Source organism: Cyprinodon variegatus, unplaced genomic scaffold (assembly GCF_000732505.1).
Source record: "Cyprinodon variegatus isolate N-32 unplaced genomic scaffold, C_variegatus-1.0 Scaffold508, whole genome shotgun sequence".
In the NCBI taxonomy this organism is placed as follows: domain Eukaryota; kingdom Metazoa; phylum Chordata; class Actinopteri; order Cyprinodontiformes; family Cyprinodontidae; genus Cyprinodon; species Cyprinodon variegatus.
The window spans coordinates 597,600-617,902 of record NW_015150961.1 but is presented as its reverse complement, the minus strand read 5'-3'; the positions used below and the strand labels follow the sequence as shown (position 1 = coordinate 617,902).

The 20,303-nt window shown below is 37.1% G+C and overlaps 1 protein-coding gene across 1 annotated transcript; it reads left to right on the top strand.

Annotated features, from left to right (window-relative positions):
* The first annotated feature begins 306 nt into the window (after window positions 1-306).
* LOC107094820 (specifically androgen-regulated gene protein-like) lies at window positions 307-12,850 on the top strand. Its single transcript, XM_015390672.1, has 4 exons — window positions 307-477; window positions 7,936-8,127; window positions 9,111-9,273; window positions 9,408-12,850. The coding sequence occupies exons 2-4, from the start codon at window positions 8,023-8,025 to the stop codon at window positions 10,847-10,849; spliced, it is 1,710 nt and encodes a 569-aa protein (XP_015246158.1). The 5' UTR covers window positions 307-477; window positions 7,936-8,022; the 3' UTR covers window positions 10,850-12,850.
* Window positions 12,851-20,303: the final 7,453 nt, after the last annotated feature.

Genomic DNA, 20,303 nt, shown 5'->3' with positions numbered 1-20,303 from the left:
GGTCCGGTCAATTTAACTGTGGCATCAGGTGGGTTAAAGACGAATTTATCGCACTATTTTTATCTGAAAGGAGACGTCCTAGTCTACATTTGCATAGGGGGTTTAACTATCGGTAATTTAAGTTACACCGTTGTACGAGAGAATGTCTGATTCGACGAAAATATATGCGGCTATAATTTTGGGTTGCGCTCATTTGCCTGCCGTTGCTGTTTCCCTGGAAACGGCTCCGGCTGCTGTGCTCTGATTGGTCCATCGGCAATATGTGTAAGTCGCTTCCTTACCTGCCTGCTGTTAAAGAAGGTCTCGTACCTGCCGCGTCTGCTGCAGCGCTTCGCGCAGCTTTACTTCCAGGAACAGCCCGGAGCTCTGAGGTTTTATGCCAGCTATGGACTGAGAGCGGACAGCGCCTATGTGAGTCCATATGAAGAGAGAAAGAACCATAACATCTGTGGAACTATAGAAGCTTTCTCAACACAAGTGAGTTATTTTAAAACTACCACTCTCACGTTACACGCGTCTCCTTCTTATCCAAATATAATGATAGTAAAATAACGCCTAAACTATTATATATATATATATATATATATATATATATATATATATATATATATAAATTACTTGAATATTTACTATTATTTAAAATAATAATATGTGTTGGCTGATTGAAAAGTATTTTCCTTGTTTTAGATGATGTTCTATTTTTTTATGTAAGATTCTTTTTTTAAGTGTTGAAAACGTTTATTAGTTGAAACTTTTTTTTTTTCAACCAAAATGATCCAATGAGAATATCTGCTTTAGTGGACATTGCTTTGGGAGGAATGCTAATATTTGCTCATTAAAGTCAATAAAAGCTGTTCAGCGGGGATAAGCTGCCAAGCTAAACATTAATGAACAATTTTCATTCAGCCCTGCAGGCTGAGGGTTGCTCAACATGATGCTGCCCATGACCTTTTGTATGGGCTACAGTAAATCATTAACCAGATCAAGCAGACCTTCTGCTGTTGAAAACATACTTATTATTGGGACCTTGTGTGTTTTATCACACTTGTAATTGTGCCCAAGGAGACAGTAAATTATGTTCTGGGTTTTTTTTTTTTTTTTACAAGTCTGGCAGAAAAAAATGTACTGATGGAAACTAGTGATTATTCCATGTTAGTTCAAATAGTTTTGCTGCAGGTGAACTGTGATACCCAGTCACATCAGAGCTCAATCAGATCTGTCTCAGCGCCAAGAGAACAAGTAAAGTGACATTCCTGTCATCATTAGATCTTATTCAGCTGTGGGTGCTACTTCAGGTGTTTTTTTGTTTTTTTGTCTTGTTCAACCCTGGAAGGTGTTGGCTCGTTGCTCCTATCTTGCTTTTTAAAAACTGAATGTCCTAATGGGAGGGACAGTAATTAGTGGCTATTGAGGCTTTTGCACGGAGGTGTGTTTAGTCAACCACCTTTTGTTTTAGAAAAAACTATTGTTAATATGGGCGTTTTTGAAGATCAGTTTGTTTGTTTTTTTCCCAGCTGCCTTAGCTGAGTGTTTATGTCAGCAATTCCCAGTGCTTCCAAAATATGAAGAGCCATTCCAGTGTCCAGGAATGCTTTTGTTGGATTTGCAAGTGAAATGAAGATTGCAAATTAGTTTCTAGTGTATCATAAAAATTGGTACTTATTACTTTCTTTTAGAGCAAGCCCTACCTATTTATTAAGTAAAAAACATTATCTCTGTTATAGTCAACATTCCCAGAGGAAAATACAAGCGTATATAGAATAATATTAAAAAGTTACGTAATTTCAGTATGTAATTTAGAAATAAAACTCTATTGCATAGATTAATTACATACCGGTAAATATATATTTTAGAGATTCATCATGTCCCCTTTGACCATTCCATCTTATAGCTAATCAATCCTCTGCTTCCTGCTTCTCAGAAGAAGTAGAGTTCCACATAAGAACAAAAATACAAAGAAACATATATTAATATGTGAACCATATGGTATGCTTTACTTGGTCAGAACTTGTTTTGCTTTAATTAAACCAATAAATGCAGTGCAGAAATAAAGGGAATCAGTCTGGATTTTTAATGAAAGCTGAGGTTGACTGAGACCTTCAGCAGATTTGCTTTCCTTGGTCTTATGCCTCTCCAACTCGTCTTGACAGTTGTCTGTAGATTCTCTATACCTGGAAATCAGTTAGTTAAAACTGACCTAAACTATACCTTTTCATGCAATACCTTTGGCAGTTTGGGCAGGACCAATGGCGTAAATATCAGTAAGCAACTACAGCAGTTGCTTAGGGGCCTACAACCTCTTAGGGGCCCCTTCATTGACACCTTGTGGGTCCCCTACGCAATTATAGACTAGGACGTCTCTTTACAGATGTAATGGTGCGAAAAATTCGTCTCAAACCCACCTGATACCGATACTGAAATGACTGACCGCACCGGACCGTATTATACCCCAACATATTGCTGATTTCAACATGATGGTGAGCCGTTTAAACGCGACACCAATAGCAAAGCAGACAGTAGTACTTTTAATTACTATGTTAATAACTGTGTATAGTTCATTAGACGGTTGGTAAAAAAAAACAAAAAAAAAACTCATATGTTTTAATATGTTCGATAAGCATCTCTCTGACCTGAAATTAGTTTTTAAAAGTGGGGATGTCTGACACATGTGGTGGTGCGCAGTTACAGTGTGTGATGTGTGATCATATACTACTGAGAATTACAAATTAGTTTCTTCTTGGCCAATTTATGGAACTGTTGCCGTATCCTGAACCTTTATCACGTGTTGTACTTCATATGAGGCTTATGGGCCTATTGTTGTGTCATTACGACATTGGGGAAGACCCAAGTCCTTCTCCAAAATGAAATTGGCATCCCCCAAGCAGCTCGTAATCAAAGGGAAACATTAAAAAATGCTTTAATGTTTCCTGGTAAGTATGGTAAACTTGGACTATATAAAATACAGAGGACTAACAGCAGCAGTCACTGCAACTTAAATAAACTCTGACTGTGGAAATGTCACACTTAAACTCAGGCAACCTCAATCCTTTGCCTCGTCCCTTGGAAGACTGGTCTTCTAGCCGGCAATATAGCCAAAATATACGTGTTTGTCATCTTCTTTATATTATTGGTCAAATGTTGAATGCGTGCCCAGAAACAGGATTTGGGTTTTTTATCAACTGCAAGTCGCAATCCTCTAAATGAATATAAATAAATGCTTAATACATATTGCTTTGTGCAGTAGATGTTTTATTAGACTTTCAGTATTTGATTAAATGAGTTAATATTGTTCTGTAAATTTGTTTAAATTCCACGCTAAACTTTTGATATTATTGTCAGCAATTAAATCTCAATCAAGTCTCATTTTAAATAATGGGGGTTGAAATTGTTCCCAATAAGCATAAACCTGAAATATTTTCATTGAGTCTTTGATTGTTTCAACATACTGAGGGAATTTAGAGAAGCTGTGATACTGTCTCCCTGTTTCCTCCCTCAGGTTAAAGCAGGCGTTGTTAGATATGCTTGTGTGTGATCTTTCAGTTGGACATTTTTGATATTTGTTTTAATGAAAATTTTATTTTTATTTACCGAAACTTAATTTGAAACCTTTCGACATATGGATGCGTTTGTATGGCATAACTTTACACCTGAAATGTGCTACTTTAATAATCCTGCAAACAGAACAGCTTATTGACATAGTTCTACTTTCATTTCAGTTGATCTCATATGGTTATTCAAATTTTCTGAGATAAAAAACAATAAAGGTATGCTTTTCTGCTGTGGTGAGCCATTTGAAACAGACTATATGTTGGTGCACCCAAAAGTAAAAACCTGATTGTTCGTCATTAAGAGTAAATTATATATATTTTTTTGTATGGTTACAAGCTATTTTATCTTATTTTTTGAAGTGAAACAACACATCTCAAATAACTTTTATTTTATTTCCTATCTCTGTTCAAAGTATTTTTCCTGGTTTTGTTTCCCCTTTTGAAAAAAAAAAAGCTGCTAATGAGGTTGTGAAAGTTTTACATCCTTGTAACCCCTTATCAGAAGAGTTATTGGGTGTATTGTTTGAGCCAGGCATACCTTCCTCTTGACTGACATGACATCCAGGAAGCAGAGGAAAACTATGTACCGGTAATGTCACACAGCTCACTAGTCATCTTCGCCTCAGTTTAACACTGTATACATTTTGCTTTGTATTGTTGTTGGTCCCTTATGGAATAGTACCCAGACCCCCCGTCCCCTCAGTCATCTTGGGTCTAATTTATGAAACATTTGATATATAATACATTTCAGAATTTTAACTTGCCTTAACCAGCTTGCAGTTTCCTTGCAAATCCCTGCTACACCTCAACATTTTGAGTTCCACCTCAGGTTCTGCTCTCTACAAGCTTACATTAAAACAAAAATGTTTTTTGCTAAAGACCTTATGAATGTTAATGAGTTTTTGAAAAGTGCAGTTTAATCCAGGCCGAAATAGATGTGTTTGTGATGTGTGGACTGGTCATATTAAGAGTACTATCCAACACGGATAGCAGTATGGAGCAGTATCTCAAACCTGTGGATAATTTCACTGAATTATTTATTCCCAAAAGTGGCTTCAGACGGAGAGTTAATTCACTGCTGATTATGTTGATCACCTGTGAGATAATTCTTGCTATGGTGCTCATAACAGCTGTAATTGTAAAAAAACAAAAAAACAAACAAACAAACAAAAAAAAAACAAACACGAAAATCTGTATAACCAGCACTCTGTGGTATCTTTAAGATTTAATATGGGAAAAAAATTGACAGATCTTAGTTGCATTTGCTCATTAGATTAAGGTATTTCCTGATAGATATGTGGATTATCTATTAAGCTGACTACCGCTCATGAACTATAGCTGAAACACATCAATTTCTTGCAGATGGTATGTCCTACCTATTGGTTGGACAGTTGCACTAATGAATCTGCAGATACTTGCATACATCAGCCAGTACCAATTTAGGAAAAGAAAAAAAACAAATGCTAATACCAGCAGGCCCATGTCTATCTCTAGTGGCGTTAGTCCAGTGGGTCTTTCTCTCCAATATTTGATACAGTTAAGCACATAGATACCATTGTTCTAATGAAAGTAATGAACTCAAGCCAGTCATAATCATGGGCTAGGTAATTTTGGTGACTTTGAAAATGTGTTTCTTCCTGATTCTCCAATTTGCAAAGTTTTGTAACAATTCCTTTCTTACTCTGTGGCACACATCACCTTGCTGAACATTGGTAAGAGGAATGTGAAAGTGAGAAAGCATTTCAATATCTAAAGACTGATTTAAGGTTAAAGTTGGCTTGTTGATCAAATGTAGAAAGACTCACAAACCCAAGCATATGTATTATACTGTGGTTTTTAATGGTTATGATAAAGTCAGTTTATTAATAAAGTTTGATATGGAGTGAAATTATATTCTAAGCAACCATGAGACAGTGTTGCTTTAATTCCCCACCTCATCATTTGCATTGCCATTTTCCTCTTTCAAAAATATGTATGCATGGGCCAGTGTATGAATGAGGAATGCATATGTTCCTGTCAACAACCTGTGCATAGAAAGAGGCTTAAAAATGTTTTTTTTTTTTTTTTTTTTTTAAGTTTATGTAACCTTTATAAATGACTGTGCAGCTGGAGCAAGAAGAATGGCTAAAGACCACTCAAAAAGAGGAGCGAAACATTCTAATTATATTCAGCTTCTCTGCATAAATGAAGGTACCACATCCTTATAAACAGTTTTAGGTTACACTCTGCTGTTATTTGCATCATGCAAATTTAATGTTGGAAGCTAAATAACGGTAATCTTAGATAAATTTCAATGTTATCAGTTATTTGCAACTTTTCTAAACTCTTTTTGGTGTTTGAAATGAAGTGTGTTTTTATAATCTGGTAGATCTTTTTAACTTGATTTAACAAGATTAGCAGGTTCTTTTGATGCAAATTTTAAAAATACTAAGTATTTCTTTTTAAATTAATAAAGGTAAACCTCCTGCAAGAAACATGCAACCTCAATGATTGTGATCATTGATAGCTACAGTTCATTTTGCATCCTGTGCTCTCTGATATGCTCCTCTTGACTGCACCTCAGCCTCTAGTTCAGTTTTGAGCTAGAATTTCAAGTTTTCTTGAAACGGGCCAGAAGAAAAATGTGTAGTAATTTACATAATGTTAATGAGATTTTTTTCCAAAGTTTTTTTTTTCTAGCAAAACAGTGAACTCAAACACATCCCTTGGTCTTATTGAAATTTCTTTAAAAAATATGAGAAGATATAGAGTGACAACCTTACACATTTCAAGCTCATCAAATTGTCTTTTTAATGTCTTAAAGCATTTATATTAGTAAACCATACTTGATGCAAACTTGGGCTCTAGTGTTTATCTTTCAGATGGGCATCTAATTTGAATGAAAATGAACTTACTAAGCTGATCTATAGCTGCCGTAAGTCTCCTATATTGGCTTGCAATGGGCTCCTACCCTTCAAACTATTTCCTATTTTATTTTTCCTTGAACCCTACAGTGAGCAGGCTGGTCCTGCCGGAGGTTTCTTCCTGTTAAAGTCGGGCATACACTGTGCGATTTGTTCAGTCTGTCAAACCATAGGATTTCGTCGTACAGTGCGGGCTCACAGCTCACGATGCATGTTCAGCACGATGCTCTGATGCGATCTACCTGCTCAAACTGTACTTCTAAAAACCACGTCGCACTCAGCTCCGCAGTGAGATGGCTCTACTCAGACTTGTCTATCTGGAATCCAAATGAGTAGAAGAGGAATATGAAGCTCATTAGAGTGAAATGCACTGCCTTGGCAATTTGTGCAATTTTGTCTGCTGAAAGCCCTAAAAAGAAAAGGCAACGACGTATTTGGACAAAGACATGGGTGAGCAAACGTGGTAACTATGGTCTGTCAATTTTACAGAAAGAACTCCCAATTCGCTCGCACCCCCACCATGCTTCTGTGTTTTCATCTGTAAGGAAGAAGAGGAAGGGGAGTCCTTATTTGTGCATGCCAACTGAGCGATTTGCCCACAACGGTCAAATGAAAATCAAAAATGTTTGTTTTTCTTCCGACCTCAGGATTCCTGATCGGCAGGTAGTCATGAGAGGCTGATCCCCATCCATTACCTCCTGTACACTACACGACACACGATCAGGCTAAAAGTCGGCCTGATTGGAAAATTCTCGCACGACTGGAAAATCGCCCCGAAAAGAGCAAAAGAAATCCCACAGTGTAAGCCCGGCTTAAAAGGGAATCTTCCTCTCCACTGTTGCTACATGCATCTCAGTGTGGGGGATTGCTGAAGAGTGAACGATAACGAAAATTGTTGTTGTATGCAGCAACTATGTCTAGCAAATCAATGATAGGAGGCAATCAACTTTTTTTCATTGACAGAAACTTTAAGCCATTCTGACCGTATTGTCTCTGTAAAGTACCTCGCGATGACGTGTTCTAAATTTGCGGTATATAAATAAATTGAACAGAATTATATTGAATAACTTTGTTCGTGCTCAGCCCAGATCAGGGCTTTCTATTGTTAACTCCAGATGAGTGACTTCTTTTTAGCTTTTTAAGCTATGTTCTTCAACAAATGAGTTGGTATACCTAACCTTATTGGCCATCTGAAAGACACATGACTCTAGTCTAATATCTTCAACCCAACTTTAATTTGTTCACATGCAATCACCTTTATGCACCTAAATATTTGAAATACACTTAAAAAGTCACTTTCTTTCTTTTTCTTTATATTTTTCATGTTGCAGCACAAGTAAGCTGTTATATATAAAAAACAATTATTACAATATGTTTATATCTGCTTTGCAACTTGAAGGAAATCTTTTGTAATACGGTGACCTTAGGGTCTCTCAAACGCCTGTTTGTTGTTGTCTTCAAACTTTTCTTTCTTACCCTAACAGATTACCTCCCAGAGTGACAAGTAAAACTTAAACAAGCAAGACTGGACAGCGACAAACAGAACCAGCAGTAATACACGTCTTTGTGCAATGTCTAGGAGTGGCACATGGCCAGGCAATGTTGCCATGGAGTCCTTGAGTAATGTGGACAGTGCAGGGAGCTGTGATAGTGTAATCAGCACAAACTCTGTGTGGGTGAGTGGCGCCGCAAGTCCCATCATGTCTGTCTTTTATTTGTTGTTCAATGCCTTTTTCTTTAAGGTCAGTTATAAAATAAAAGGAAGAAACAAAGTTTGTGTTAAGGGTTGTAATTATCATTAACAGACAGAAATGGAGCAAAATCTGGAGCAACTCAAGTTTAACCCACTGTCCTTTAATATTATTCAGACCAGAGAAAACATTAAAGGGCATATGTCATTGCGTTTAGACATGCTTACAATAGCTTTGTTAATTTAAAAAAGGGAACCACATGACAGCTAAAAATGCAGCCAAATATTACAGAAAACGGATTATATCTCATCTCAACTGCAATAAATCTGTAGTTAGTTCCCATACAGCAATCCTCACACATATATCCTTTGACCCTAAGAAGTCACTTAAAGCTAAAGTTCCACATGTTTTGGATTGAAGAGACATTGCCAAACCCAGATGGCATTTGCATTTCTAAGGACAGCTGAGGACACAGAAGAAACAAAATATGCTACTGAAGCAAGAAAGGATGGTCTTACACAAAAATAACATATTTTCACATAAGCTTGTTGCATTTTGCTTGTTGCTTCCCTTAGTTTTATGATCCAATTTGTTTTCATTATCCACTGGGAAACATCTTTACAGTGGACAGTGTGTTTGGAATTGGTGAGGAAAAATCTATTTTCTCCAACTGTTTACTTCTACGGATCCTGCCCTCATGTCCTGCAAATGTTTTTAGCTTCAAAAGAGCCCCCTTTATCCATTTTCTGTGATACTCCTGTAAAAAAAAATGCTTATTTGTGCATTTTCTGCCACAGAGAACGACATTCTTTGAGACATGGGACACAAAATCTATGGATATCTGACCAATATGGCTTAATGTTTTTGTTTTTAGGACTCAAAATGTTCCTTTTGTCCTTTACAAATATTTAAGATCGATGGAATTCTGAATTAAGTAAATGCTTAGTTTGTTTAATATTATTTTGCAGAGCCAGGATAGTATGGAGCACCTATCTGCAGAGGAGAAGGCATGTCTGATGTATCTGGAGGAAACAATCGAAGCGTTGGAAGTTCAGGAAGACAGTGGCTTATCAAATGATGAACCAGACGTGTTGTCAAGGGCAGAACCACACAATCAGTTAAGAAGAAACGGTATGCTCTGTCAAATATTTGTTTTGTTTGATGTCTGCATCAGTTGAATGTTTCCTGCACTGTTTGAAAAAAAGTGATTGAAGTTTTAACTTCAATGGTTTTTCTTTCTTTGATTGTCCATATGCTTGGGTCAGGAAGTCACAAGATCTCCACACCAACCACCCACCCAGCAACAGATCCTCTACTCACTGGGTTAACCAGAGCACGTGAAAGTCAGCGTCATACTACACCACAAACTGCTTCCAGTTCTGTAGTTGACATGAAAGATCCTGAAAAGAAGGACCTGAGGGTTGAAACTGATACTATCGTCTCTGATGGTGCTACTGGTTACACATCATCATCAGAAAAAACAACTGAGGGGTCAAAGTTAAATTCTGCAGAGGCCTCAGAGCTTGATCTGGAAATAATCCCTCCTCCTACAGACTTCATGGATGAATCAGACCTGGCTGTACCTCCAGAGACAATGACTGTGCTCCCCCCACCTGCAAACGGCTCTTTAGAGCAAAAACCAACTCTTGACTTGCAGCAGATGCACCAGAGATCCTCTTTGAGAAAACCTGTAACCTTCTCTGCTACTGAAGATTATCCAAGCAAACACTCAGAAGTTCCCCTCACTCCCCTAATGAGTCCCCCTGCTGATTTTCCAGAGCCCAGAAGTCCACCTGCTGTGGCCCCAAAACCTAAGAAGCTTCCTACAAACATCTTGTTAAAGTCACAAAAATCCCCAACATCTCAGTCACATGGAAACCCAGGGCATGTGATGCCTGCCCAAAGTGATCGGATGATTTTGGACCCTCAGAAAACTCGGATTGAGGCCCTCCGGAAGCTTGGATTGCTAAAAGACAACGAAGAGAAATCCAGCCCTGTTGTTAGCCCTAATCTTCCTCTGAAATCTGCTGCAAACAGAGGCTCACAGAGCCACTCTCCACCAGTCAGTCCTGGTGCTACCCATTCACCACCTAGAACCCCATCTCTCACCCCAGTTAATAACCCCCCTCCAGCACTCACCGCTCAAACATCACCTGCTCCGGTTGTGTTACCATCAGCCTCTTCTGCATCCCCTCCCATCCAGGATGCTGAAATCCTCCCAGCACCAGCAGCTTTCTGTGATCCCACTGGGCCTGTAGATAACCAACTTTCTGCAGACACTGAGACAAGTTTCAGTACCTCTTCTAATACCCCATCTGTACCGCTTAATCAGCTTACCCCACCAAAGGTGATTGGTATGAAATCTGCAACCTTGGAGAGATCAGGCTTAGGTCTGAGCAGCCAGATGTCCGCTCAAAACTTATCCATGAGAGCCAGCGGCGAGAAAGACTCAAAGCACCTACGCAACACTCGGCCTCGACCTGCTTCTCTGGGAAGTGGGAAAGACTTTTCTCACGCTAAGGGAGATGGTTTGGTGGCAAGTGGATCGCCACACTCTCAGAAGCCCCAGTCCACACAAGCCTCCCACCAGAGACAGTCTTCCAAACTGCCTAGATCACAAGGCATCAGTGTGCTGATCTGCCCTCGCTCAGAGAATGAAGATGACCGACGTGAAGCCCTAAAGAAACTAGGACTGCTCAGGGACTGAGTCAAGACCTCTTTTATATACTATAAAAAAGAATAAGACAGACTATATCTGGATTTAAAACTCTTACAGAGTGCCTTAGCCACATGTTTTTGCTTCTGTTTTCCACAGAATGAGCTTCTAAGTGACTGGAATCGAGGGGACTGACATGACACATGAACAGTTCGTTAGTTCTCTCATATCAGACTTATGATAGCTGTAAATTATATATATATATATATATATATATATAAAAAATCCTTTTGCCTTTGGAATCCTTAACAATCTTTGTTGTTTTTTTTCTGCTGATTTGTTTGACTTAATCCCATAGGATACTGCATGTTTCGACCATTCACCATTTTCTACTTCAGCTGTTGGTTGTTTCACAGCAGAGTTTTTTTGGGTGCAGGCAGGAGTCACCTCCCACCAGATCTTTTTTAAGGCCCTTGTGCCAATTTGTCCCCACCTTTCATAACTGAGCTGTGATGTGGATCTGAAATAGGGGTGAAAATAAACAAATGCATCCAGACTGGAGTCAATATAGTTTTGTTTTTAGATACTTTAAAGACTTTATAATTAACAATCCATCTGATTTTCTCATAAGTTAACTGTATGGAGGTTGTTGTGTAGTACATTCTTAGTTGTGAAGATGGTAATTTCTGATTCAGCTGAATCCTTTCTTTCTGTAACTAGAAGAAAAAAAAATTTCTTGTTCGAAATCTGATACAGCTGCTTTGTTTGACACATATATGAAGAATCACAACTATATGACACTTTAGCTACAATGTGGAGTCAGTGTGGGAGTCACAGGTATCTGTGTCTTTATCTGAACATAATATAACCAGCATTTAAAAAGTGTCTTATTTATTGTAAACGAAGCGTCTGCCCCATGTGTCATGTCAAAGCAGACACTGACGCGCAGGTTCTCACGTTTGGTTTCTCCACTTTTTTTTTGTTGTTGTTGTGATGGTGGAAAAACAGGTTGCACCTGTTTCTCAGCCCTGATGGAACATTGTCGTTGATTACAGTAACTCGTCTGAGGAACTTGTTCACAGCTGAAAAATATTAAGGACAGGTGGATCTGTTCTTTTTCTCACATTTTCTTTTCACTTCAAGCTCTTTTTTGAAAATTAACCTAAAAATGTGAAACATGCAAAGTAACTATTTCAATAAAATGAATCACATTTGTTCCAAACCTAGAAATGTAGTTCTGTAGAATATAAAAATAGTTGATAAGAAATAAAAATAAGATAAATAGAATAAAATGTATACATTGAATCTTTTTTTTCTTCTATTTTTTACCTTACAGCTACTAGCCTATATGTATTTATCTTGGATTGTATGTGATATTTGGTGCATTTGGTTTAAAGATGCAGTTTTTGAAAATCTTATATATAAATAAAGAAAAGTGTGGAATTCATTTTTATTCAACCCTAGGCTTTGCAGCCTTTAGGAGGGTTTTCTACTAGATTCTGCTTGCATTAAGCTTCATCCAGCTTCACAATATTTGAAAAACATACAATAATAAGTGATAAAGTTTAGGAGTGTTTCAAAGATAATTTGACTTAGATAAATACATACTGTTTTGAGAAAGCTGCATCTATCTGGTAGAATACGCTGTTTGGCAGAGAGCCTTGTTTTAGTTTTCGTAGCGGAAACATAAATTCCTACCAAATAATTTTTTTTTTTTTTTTTTGCAAAGACAAGAATTACTTAACAATACTGGCACAAAAATCCAAAGTGCATGATCTGTATATAATTGGTTAATATCTTTTGAAGTTGAGATACTGATATTTCATATAATGATAACAATAAATCAGAATAACCTGCTGTCCTTATCAAGCAATCTGCTTCTTTTGAATAAAAACATGTTAGCAGAACAATGTTTTACGATAATGAGGTAAAAAAGTGAGATACAAAGTGATGTGTTTGATTTCAGCCACAAATAGCTTTTATTTTCATACTCAAATGTTAAATTTTTATCTAATCTTGTTTCCTCTTTATTGGTCGAGCTTCAGAATTGATTTAGAATCTCCCGTTAACACATTCTTCCACATGTGCTATATATATACACATGACATTAAAAAATTCCCAACTATGTAGTACTTTCTGTGATCTACTCCATCTCATAGAAGCCCATAAACTTAAGCATTGTGTGGAAGATGTCTTTAAACCTAGAAAGACTGAGAACAGAGGATTATGTTTAATTTCATAATTTCGCATTATATTAAAGGTGTGGTTTTTCTTTTAGTCAATGAGCGTTTTTTTTAACATTAGTTCAATCCCGCTCCCCATTTGCATTATTTGTAGACAGGATATTTTCATATCTTGATGTGTTTATTTTTATACATCTTGCACAAAAGACTGACTGTCAGCGAAACATTCAGCAAGAAGGTAAAAAGTGGATTTAAATATTACTTTGACTATTAACAAATATTTGGTTCTGCCCTGCAATAGACTAGTAACCTGTCCAGAGTGTACCTGCTCTGACCTGTAGACTGCTGGAGAGATAAACACCAGCCCCATGTGATCCTGACTGATAAGTCGAAAAAGTAGGATTGATGGATGGACGGACGGATGGATGGATGTTTGTTGAACTGCATCAAAGTACCACATATGACATGTTGGTAAAGCTACGAGTTGTTTCGTTTGATTTTTTAAAGAATCTCTGGGGAAAGTCACTAATGATTTTCTCATGGCCTCAGATAATAGAGTTGTTGCTGTACTTGACAACTTAGTGCTGCATTTGATACAGATGATAATAATATCCTTTCAGAAAGACTTGAATATTTTGTATGAATTAAAGGAACAGAACAAGGTTAGTTCAAATCTTATTTAGCTAACAGATTTCATTTTGTTTGTGTTAATGATAAATCTTCAACATGCTCCAGGTTTACCTGTGGAGTATTAAAGGGATCAGAGCTAGGGCCAATTTTCTTTTTTCTTTACTATATATATATACTCCCAATTGGTAGAACAATTAGACAGCTTGAGATTAATTTCCACTGTTATGCTGATGATACTCAGTTATACAGTGGGTGAAATAAGTATTGAACATGCCACCATTTCCTCAGTAAGTATATTTATAGAGGTGCTATAGACATGACATTTTCACCAGATGTCGGTACAATCCATGCAATCCACACATACAAAGGAATCAACCATATATTTCAATTAAATTAAATTCAGTTTATTTATATAGCACCAATTTACAACACAAGTCATCTCAAGGCACTTTACAGTTCACCAGATCATACAGTCAAATTGATTAAAAGTTTTCTATCTAAGGAAAACCAGTTGGTTGCATCGACTCATTGACTGGGATGCAATCCCTAACATAAAGCATGCTTGTAGCGACAGTGGAGAGGAAAATTTCCCTCTTAACAGGAAGAAACCTCCACCAGAACCAGGCTCGGTGTGAGCGACCATCTACCGAGGCCGACTGGGGTTCAAGAAGACAGAAGCAGAAATACAAAAAGCAGCTGTAAAAGGCGGCCTGTCCAGGAAACAGACAGCAAGGCAGACGAGCTCCGAGCCAGGATGAAGAGAGCATATCCAGCCAGTCAACATCTATAAACAAGGGTGTTGATGGCAGCAGCACAGCTGATATTTCTCTCCAGGGTGGCATCACAGCCAAACAGGAACAGATGAGGCTACTATGAGAAAAGGCAGAGAGAGCGTAACGTTAGAGATTGAACTAACAGATTCTGCAGATTGGGAGAAAAGAGATAGAATAAGCAGAGTGATGAAATGGGGGCCCCGATGTCCTCCAGAAGTCTAAGCCTATAGCAGCATAACTATAGAGATAGCTCAGGATAGCCTGAGCCACTCTAACTATAAGCTTTATCAAAAAGGAAAGTTTTAAGCCTAGTCTTAAAAGACAGGGTGTCTGCCTCATGGACTAAAACTGGTAGTTGGTTCCACAGGAGAGGAGCCTGATAACTAAAAGATCTGCCTCCCATTCTACTTTCAGAAATTCTAGGAACCACTAGTAAACCTGCAGATTGAGAGCAAAGTGCTCTGTTAGGAACATAAGGAACAACAAGATCTCTGATATAAGATAGAGCTTGGTCATTTAAGGCTTTATATGTGAGAAGGAGGATTTTATATTCTATTCTGGATTCTATTTCTTTGTTGGCAGTGAGAGCTTTAAGATGCCTTCTGTATGAAGAAATTAGTTGCATCCATTGCTCAGGTGTGACTTTGGCCAATTCTTCCACACAAACAGTCTTCAAATCTTGTAGGTTTCATGAGCTTCTTCTATGAACTCTAAGGTTTAGTTCTTTCTATAGGTTTTCTTTTGGATTCAGGTCAGGTGACTGGCTACTTTATTTTCTTGCTCTGAAACCATTTATGATTTTCCTTTGCTGTGCTTTACTTATTGTTTTCTTTGAAACAATTGGACCTGCTAATTCCAGGTCTTTCTGAAGCTCTCCACAAGTGGTCTTTGGCTCCTGGACAACTCTTCAGATAATTGTTTTCTCTCCTCTGTCAGAAATGTTGTGAGGAGCACCTGGCTATGGTATCTTTATGGTATAATGAGGTTCTTTCCACATCCAGATTATGACCCCAACAGTGCTCACTGGAACATTCAGAAGTTTAGAAATCCTTCTGTAAACAATGCCATCATTAAGGCAGTGAAGGTCTTGAAAAAGCTTTTTAATTTTACCCATCATGAGATGATTCCTGTGTGATACCAGAGACACCCCTTTATAGGGCATCATTTGGGACTGAACCAGCTAATATTGATTGAATTTTCTTTATAAAAAACAGGCTACTGCCTCAAATTTGCAGTTGAATCTTCAAGGAAAGGTGTCCTTTATCTGACAATAACCCAAAAAGTCTGCATTACAACATGCCATGCATGTCAGAGAATGGAGCTGCAGAAATGAACCAAAGTTTACTTTAATCTCTCCAGTGTTACCGTTGCAAATTCTCACAAAGTTCTCAGTGTTATACTCCGTTTATCTTGTGCTCTGTGTTTTTTTTTTTTTTAGTAAAACTAAAACTAGTTAAGTAAAACTAGCTTTAAGGCTCCTGATCTGGTCTGAAAACAAATCTGTTATTGTGTTTTCTTTCTATGTATCAACAAATGCATTCTTACACAACTTGTGATCCGAAAGAAAATTTCTCAATATATATAAACTTAGCAATGTTGATGTATTATTATTACATCTTTTAATTTGTATGATTTTACTTAATCACGGTAACAATCATCATAGAAAAAAATTTCTCAAATAATTATAGCTTAAATCAAAACAAGTAATACAAGTTTAAAGAGTGATATTCATTAGATAAAATATACTTATCTAGATGCTCTTCCTAGCCCTGTTTTATGTGCTTAACTCTCTCCTAGAGACAAGGAAGATTTTGTTTTAATTAATATTTGATTATATAGATTCAAATTTTAACACAGCGTCACTCAAAAGTATGGAAGACCCAGTGAGAATATAGTGGGAATATCCTTGACGGCGGTAACCAGGTATGTATTGTCTGCTTTCCTCACCCACCCAGGGCAGACGACACAGCTAGATAAAGTCAATAAGACAGTTTTATTTATTTATTCAATTTAAAAAATATGTGTATTTGTAACTTCATCTGTAAAGATTTTACTCATTTCCTATATTTGGCATCTAAATGCCCTTCTAGAAAGGGCCTGCTGTATTTAAGCTATGAACTTATTCTCCACTAGAGGGCAGTCTAGATTCATCAACCAGTGTAGCTATTGACAATTGAACTCAGAATCCTAGTAGAATCATATGAATGCGAAAATATTTTCCATGTATCTAAATTATTTAGTTTTTATGTAGACAACATTAATACCTAAAACACTAACTTTCTGCTAACTCTTTATATTGTTCCTGCTGTTGCCTCAAAATAATAAACAAGCACATTTTCTGGTTGTTTTCCTTTATAGTTAATTTGCTAAAGTGAGAAAATTACAGAGAAAGATCCTTTGGAAGAAATTTTAAGGAGAAAGAATATCAACATAATTTGTTATATTATTATAAATTACACTTCAAACTATATTCCCTAATTTAGCTAATATTGCTTTTCCTATACATTGTTCGTTATTTTTTCTTTGTTAGTTTTATTATCAAAATTATAATTACCTTACTTTACTGAGTTCTCGTGGAGTGAAGAGAAGATGGCATTTTCTTCTTATGTTTAATTAAGTTTATAATTGATCAAATGCAAGAATGAATTTTCCACTTAGCTTGATTAAAACTGGAACTTCAAGACTTTTTGAAGATCACCTTTGAATTTTACGAACAGCAAACCATCTGGGAGGAGATGTTTATTTCTTTAAGCTTCTTTTGTGGTTAAAAGCTCATCCTGGACATCAGCCTTTATGTCTTGAACAGCATTTTCTTAACAACAATTTATTTGTATATTTCTTTGTAGATGAATTTATTCAGGTTTGGGCATAGACAGAAAACAACGTTAAAAAATATAAAAATAAAAAAAGGAATGTGGCTGATTTGCAGAAAGGATTTACTAAGTGAAGTGTCACCTTGACCGCTGAGCGTCTATCACCGAAAGCCTTAAGCTTAGAGGTCCATCAGGGGTTTAATGAAACTATGTGGTTTGATAAAACCTGAGTGTAGTTCTCTGTTTTTCAGATAAGCCAAACCTCTTTAAGGCTCCTTGGAAACATTCCCCTCGAGGCAGGAGCTGGAGGAGGCATTCATAGCTGCTGGAATATCTGGCTAGACAGTGAGCTCATGGGACTTCCCCACCATCTTGGCCCTGTTCTGTACTCACCTACCTTTTACATATTGTCTGTCTGAAACAAGACCCCCCCACCCCCCTTTGACCTTTCCCCCACACATGAGTTGATCATGGAGGATTAGCCAGGACAAAGTGAAGCAGAGCCACTGCTGAGCGGGCTCAGGTTTGAGCATGCCCAGCCAAGTCCTGCATCATTAAAAGTTAACTGAGAATAAATGTCTATAACCTCTGCTGTTTGCGGTTATGTCTGCCTGCAGACACACTTTAAACACAGTAAAGGTAAGCTTAGTGATGATGATAGACAGAAAAAACATAAACAAATTTATCTTATTTTAACTTGACTAGTCCTGTTTATTATAGGTGCTCTGGTGGACACATGCAGTGCAGCACACAACGGCATCAGTTTTAACTACCTGCAGCTGCAGCAACAGTAACATCAGGTAGCACAGCAGTGGGAACAAAGTAGGCATACCTACAGACTCTTTAGAAACCTTGTAACAGAACCTAAAGGCCTCTTTCCTCCTTCTTTTATATTACTAAACAGGTTGCTTTACTGTATTAATTAAACTATATTGGAAAGGCCTGCCATAGACCCTATGTGTGGTGATGAGGTTAGTTCTGTATTATTTGGGTACTCCTGCACAATGCAAATGAAGATACAGGAGTATTTTGTTTAATTAGCCATATGCATCATAAAGCACTCAGTTTTCATTTTGTTGATATTTTATAATATAAGAGATAATAATCAAAATTAGATAACATATCTTAGCTAATATATGGGGACTCTTTTTGTTAGGAATATTTTTTTATTATTCATGTATGTTCTTGTTAAACCCTAATACTACCTGCCTGTTAAGTGTTAAGACTAATGTTTTCCCAAGCAGTTTATCTAATTAGGACAGGTCTTCTGTCAAGATATATAATATATATCATCTTCATTATGTATGTAACAAAGATTTGGGATTGAAATAGGAGCATTGTCCTTGATCAGAGGCAACTGTGTACTGTCCTGATATGGATAGAGCCAGGGAAGTCTCCGCATTTAAAAACGTGTATGATGTAATGATGTGATAATGTGGCAGGGTGTGACCCTGGAGATGTATAAAATGAGTTTTTTAACTGTTATTCGGGGCTGCTGCTGACTCTCTGACAAAGCTCATCGTATCCTTCCAATCTTTCTGAGTAAGATTACAATTCTGTCAAAACTGTTATCAGGTTTTCTAGTCATTTAATACATAAACCTTATAAAGTGTTATTTAAAGTTTTTGTTCCAAGTGATCTCTTCTCAGGAAAAATTTGGAGGAGTGAAAACTTAAAGATGTAAACAAAATTTACCTTTCACAGTTAATACAACTCTTAAACGACATTTCTCTTTGTATGTTTGCTAATAATAAAGCTTTCACTTATTTCAATCTATCTTTGGGAACTAAGTAATTGCTTGATAATTCAAGTTACCCTTAGAGGCCTCCTACTGGCTGGGGCCCAAAGTAGTAATAGGCATCTGACAGGCTTTGGAAAGAGACTACTATACAAGTATACAAAGGTTTCACTAAAGAACGTTTTGAAATAGAAACATGTCCTCCCATACTGTCCCTGAAGTATAAAGTTGTTTTTAAGAGAAGCCAGACAAAGCGTTAGGTGATCCGATTTTTTTTCTTCTGTGCTTTGTATTCAGTATTGCAGCACCACAATTTCCCCACACTGCTGAGCTCTCCACATCTTTTTTTTAATTAAGTTTTTATATTGATTAACAATAAGACAAAATGAATCTTTAAATATATTTATAATCACAAAACCAGCAGATACAACAACTTAAAGCTGTCTGGAAACATATCATTCTGAATAATACAATGCTCTTTAAAATGTCATGTAAAATTTTTAAATTTAACGTGTGTTTATTTTTTTGCTCTTTAGCATTTTTATTAGTATTTTGTGCAAAATAATCTATAAGAAAGAAATCCAACATAATAAAGACTAGAAGAAATAAATATCAGCATAACTGAAATACCAATGTTGTACATTATTTAGCAGAAATTGATCGGCTTTAGAATAACAGCTGCTCTTTTTTAAAGGAAAAATCAATTGAATTATGTCATACATTTTTATTTGACATTTTAACGGAAATACTGAGAAGCTGCTGTGTTATTACTCAGTGTTATCATGCTTTGAGATTCTCATGCTTAGAGGCTGGCAGTTGACTTAAACCTCTGCTCCTTCGCTCTTGATAACTGGATTTCCTCTTGAACTCTTTGCTCCCTGTTGGTGCCAGTGACCGAGGCTGTGGTGGCGAGGCATTCCAGGGGCAAGCCCACAGCGCTTGTGTGATGATTGCACTAAAGTGTTGAACTCAGCAAGCCACTCTGTTCCCCTGCGGAGCTGGCCTAGTGAGTACCAAGGCATCCCGCTGGGCCTGCGGTGGTGTTGGTAACCTCGCATATAAAGAGGGGAAAGAAGGCTAAAGCTCTGTGCTTTGGTGCCGAGCAGTTTAATGCATAAACCTTTCACATGATCAGATCACACTTGGAGAACATAACATTATTAGCATATACTGTAGTAAATGTTGCCTACTAGCATAGATTGATCTGATGTCAAAATTCAATTCGAAATCTTTTACTTACAGTAAGTAAATATCTGTTCTCTTAAGGGGGGTGGGTAAAGTTTTCCTTTGATTTGGAAGAAATACTGGTGTGTGTCTCTTGTACAAACAAACATCCCAACTACAACTCTGTTAAGACCAAAATTTCCT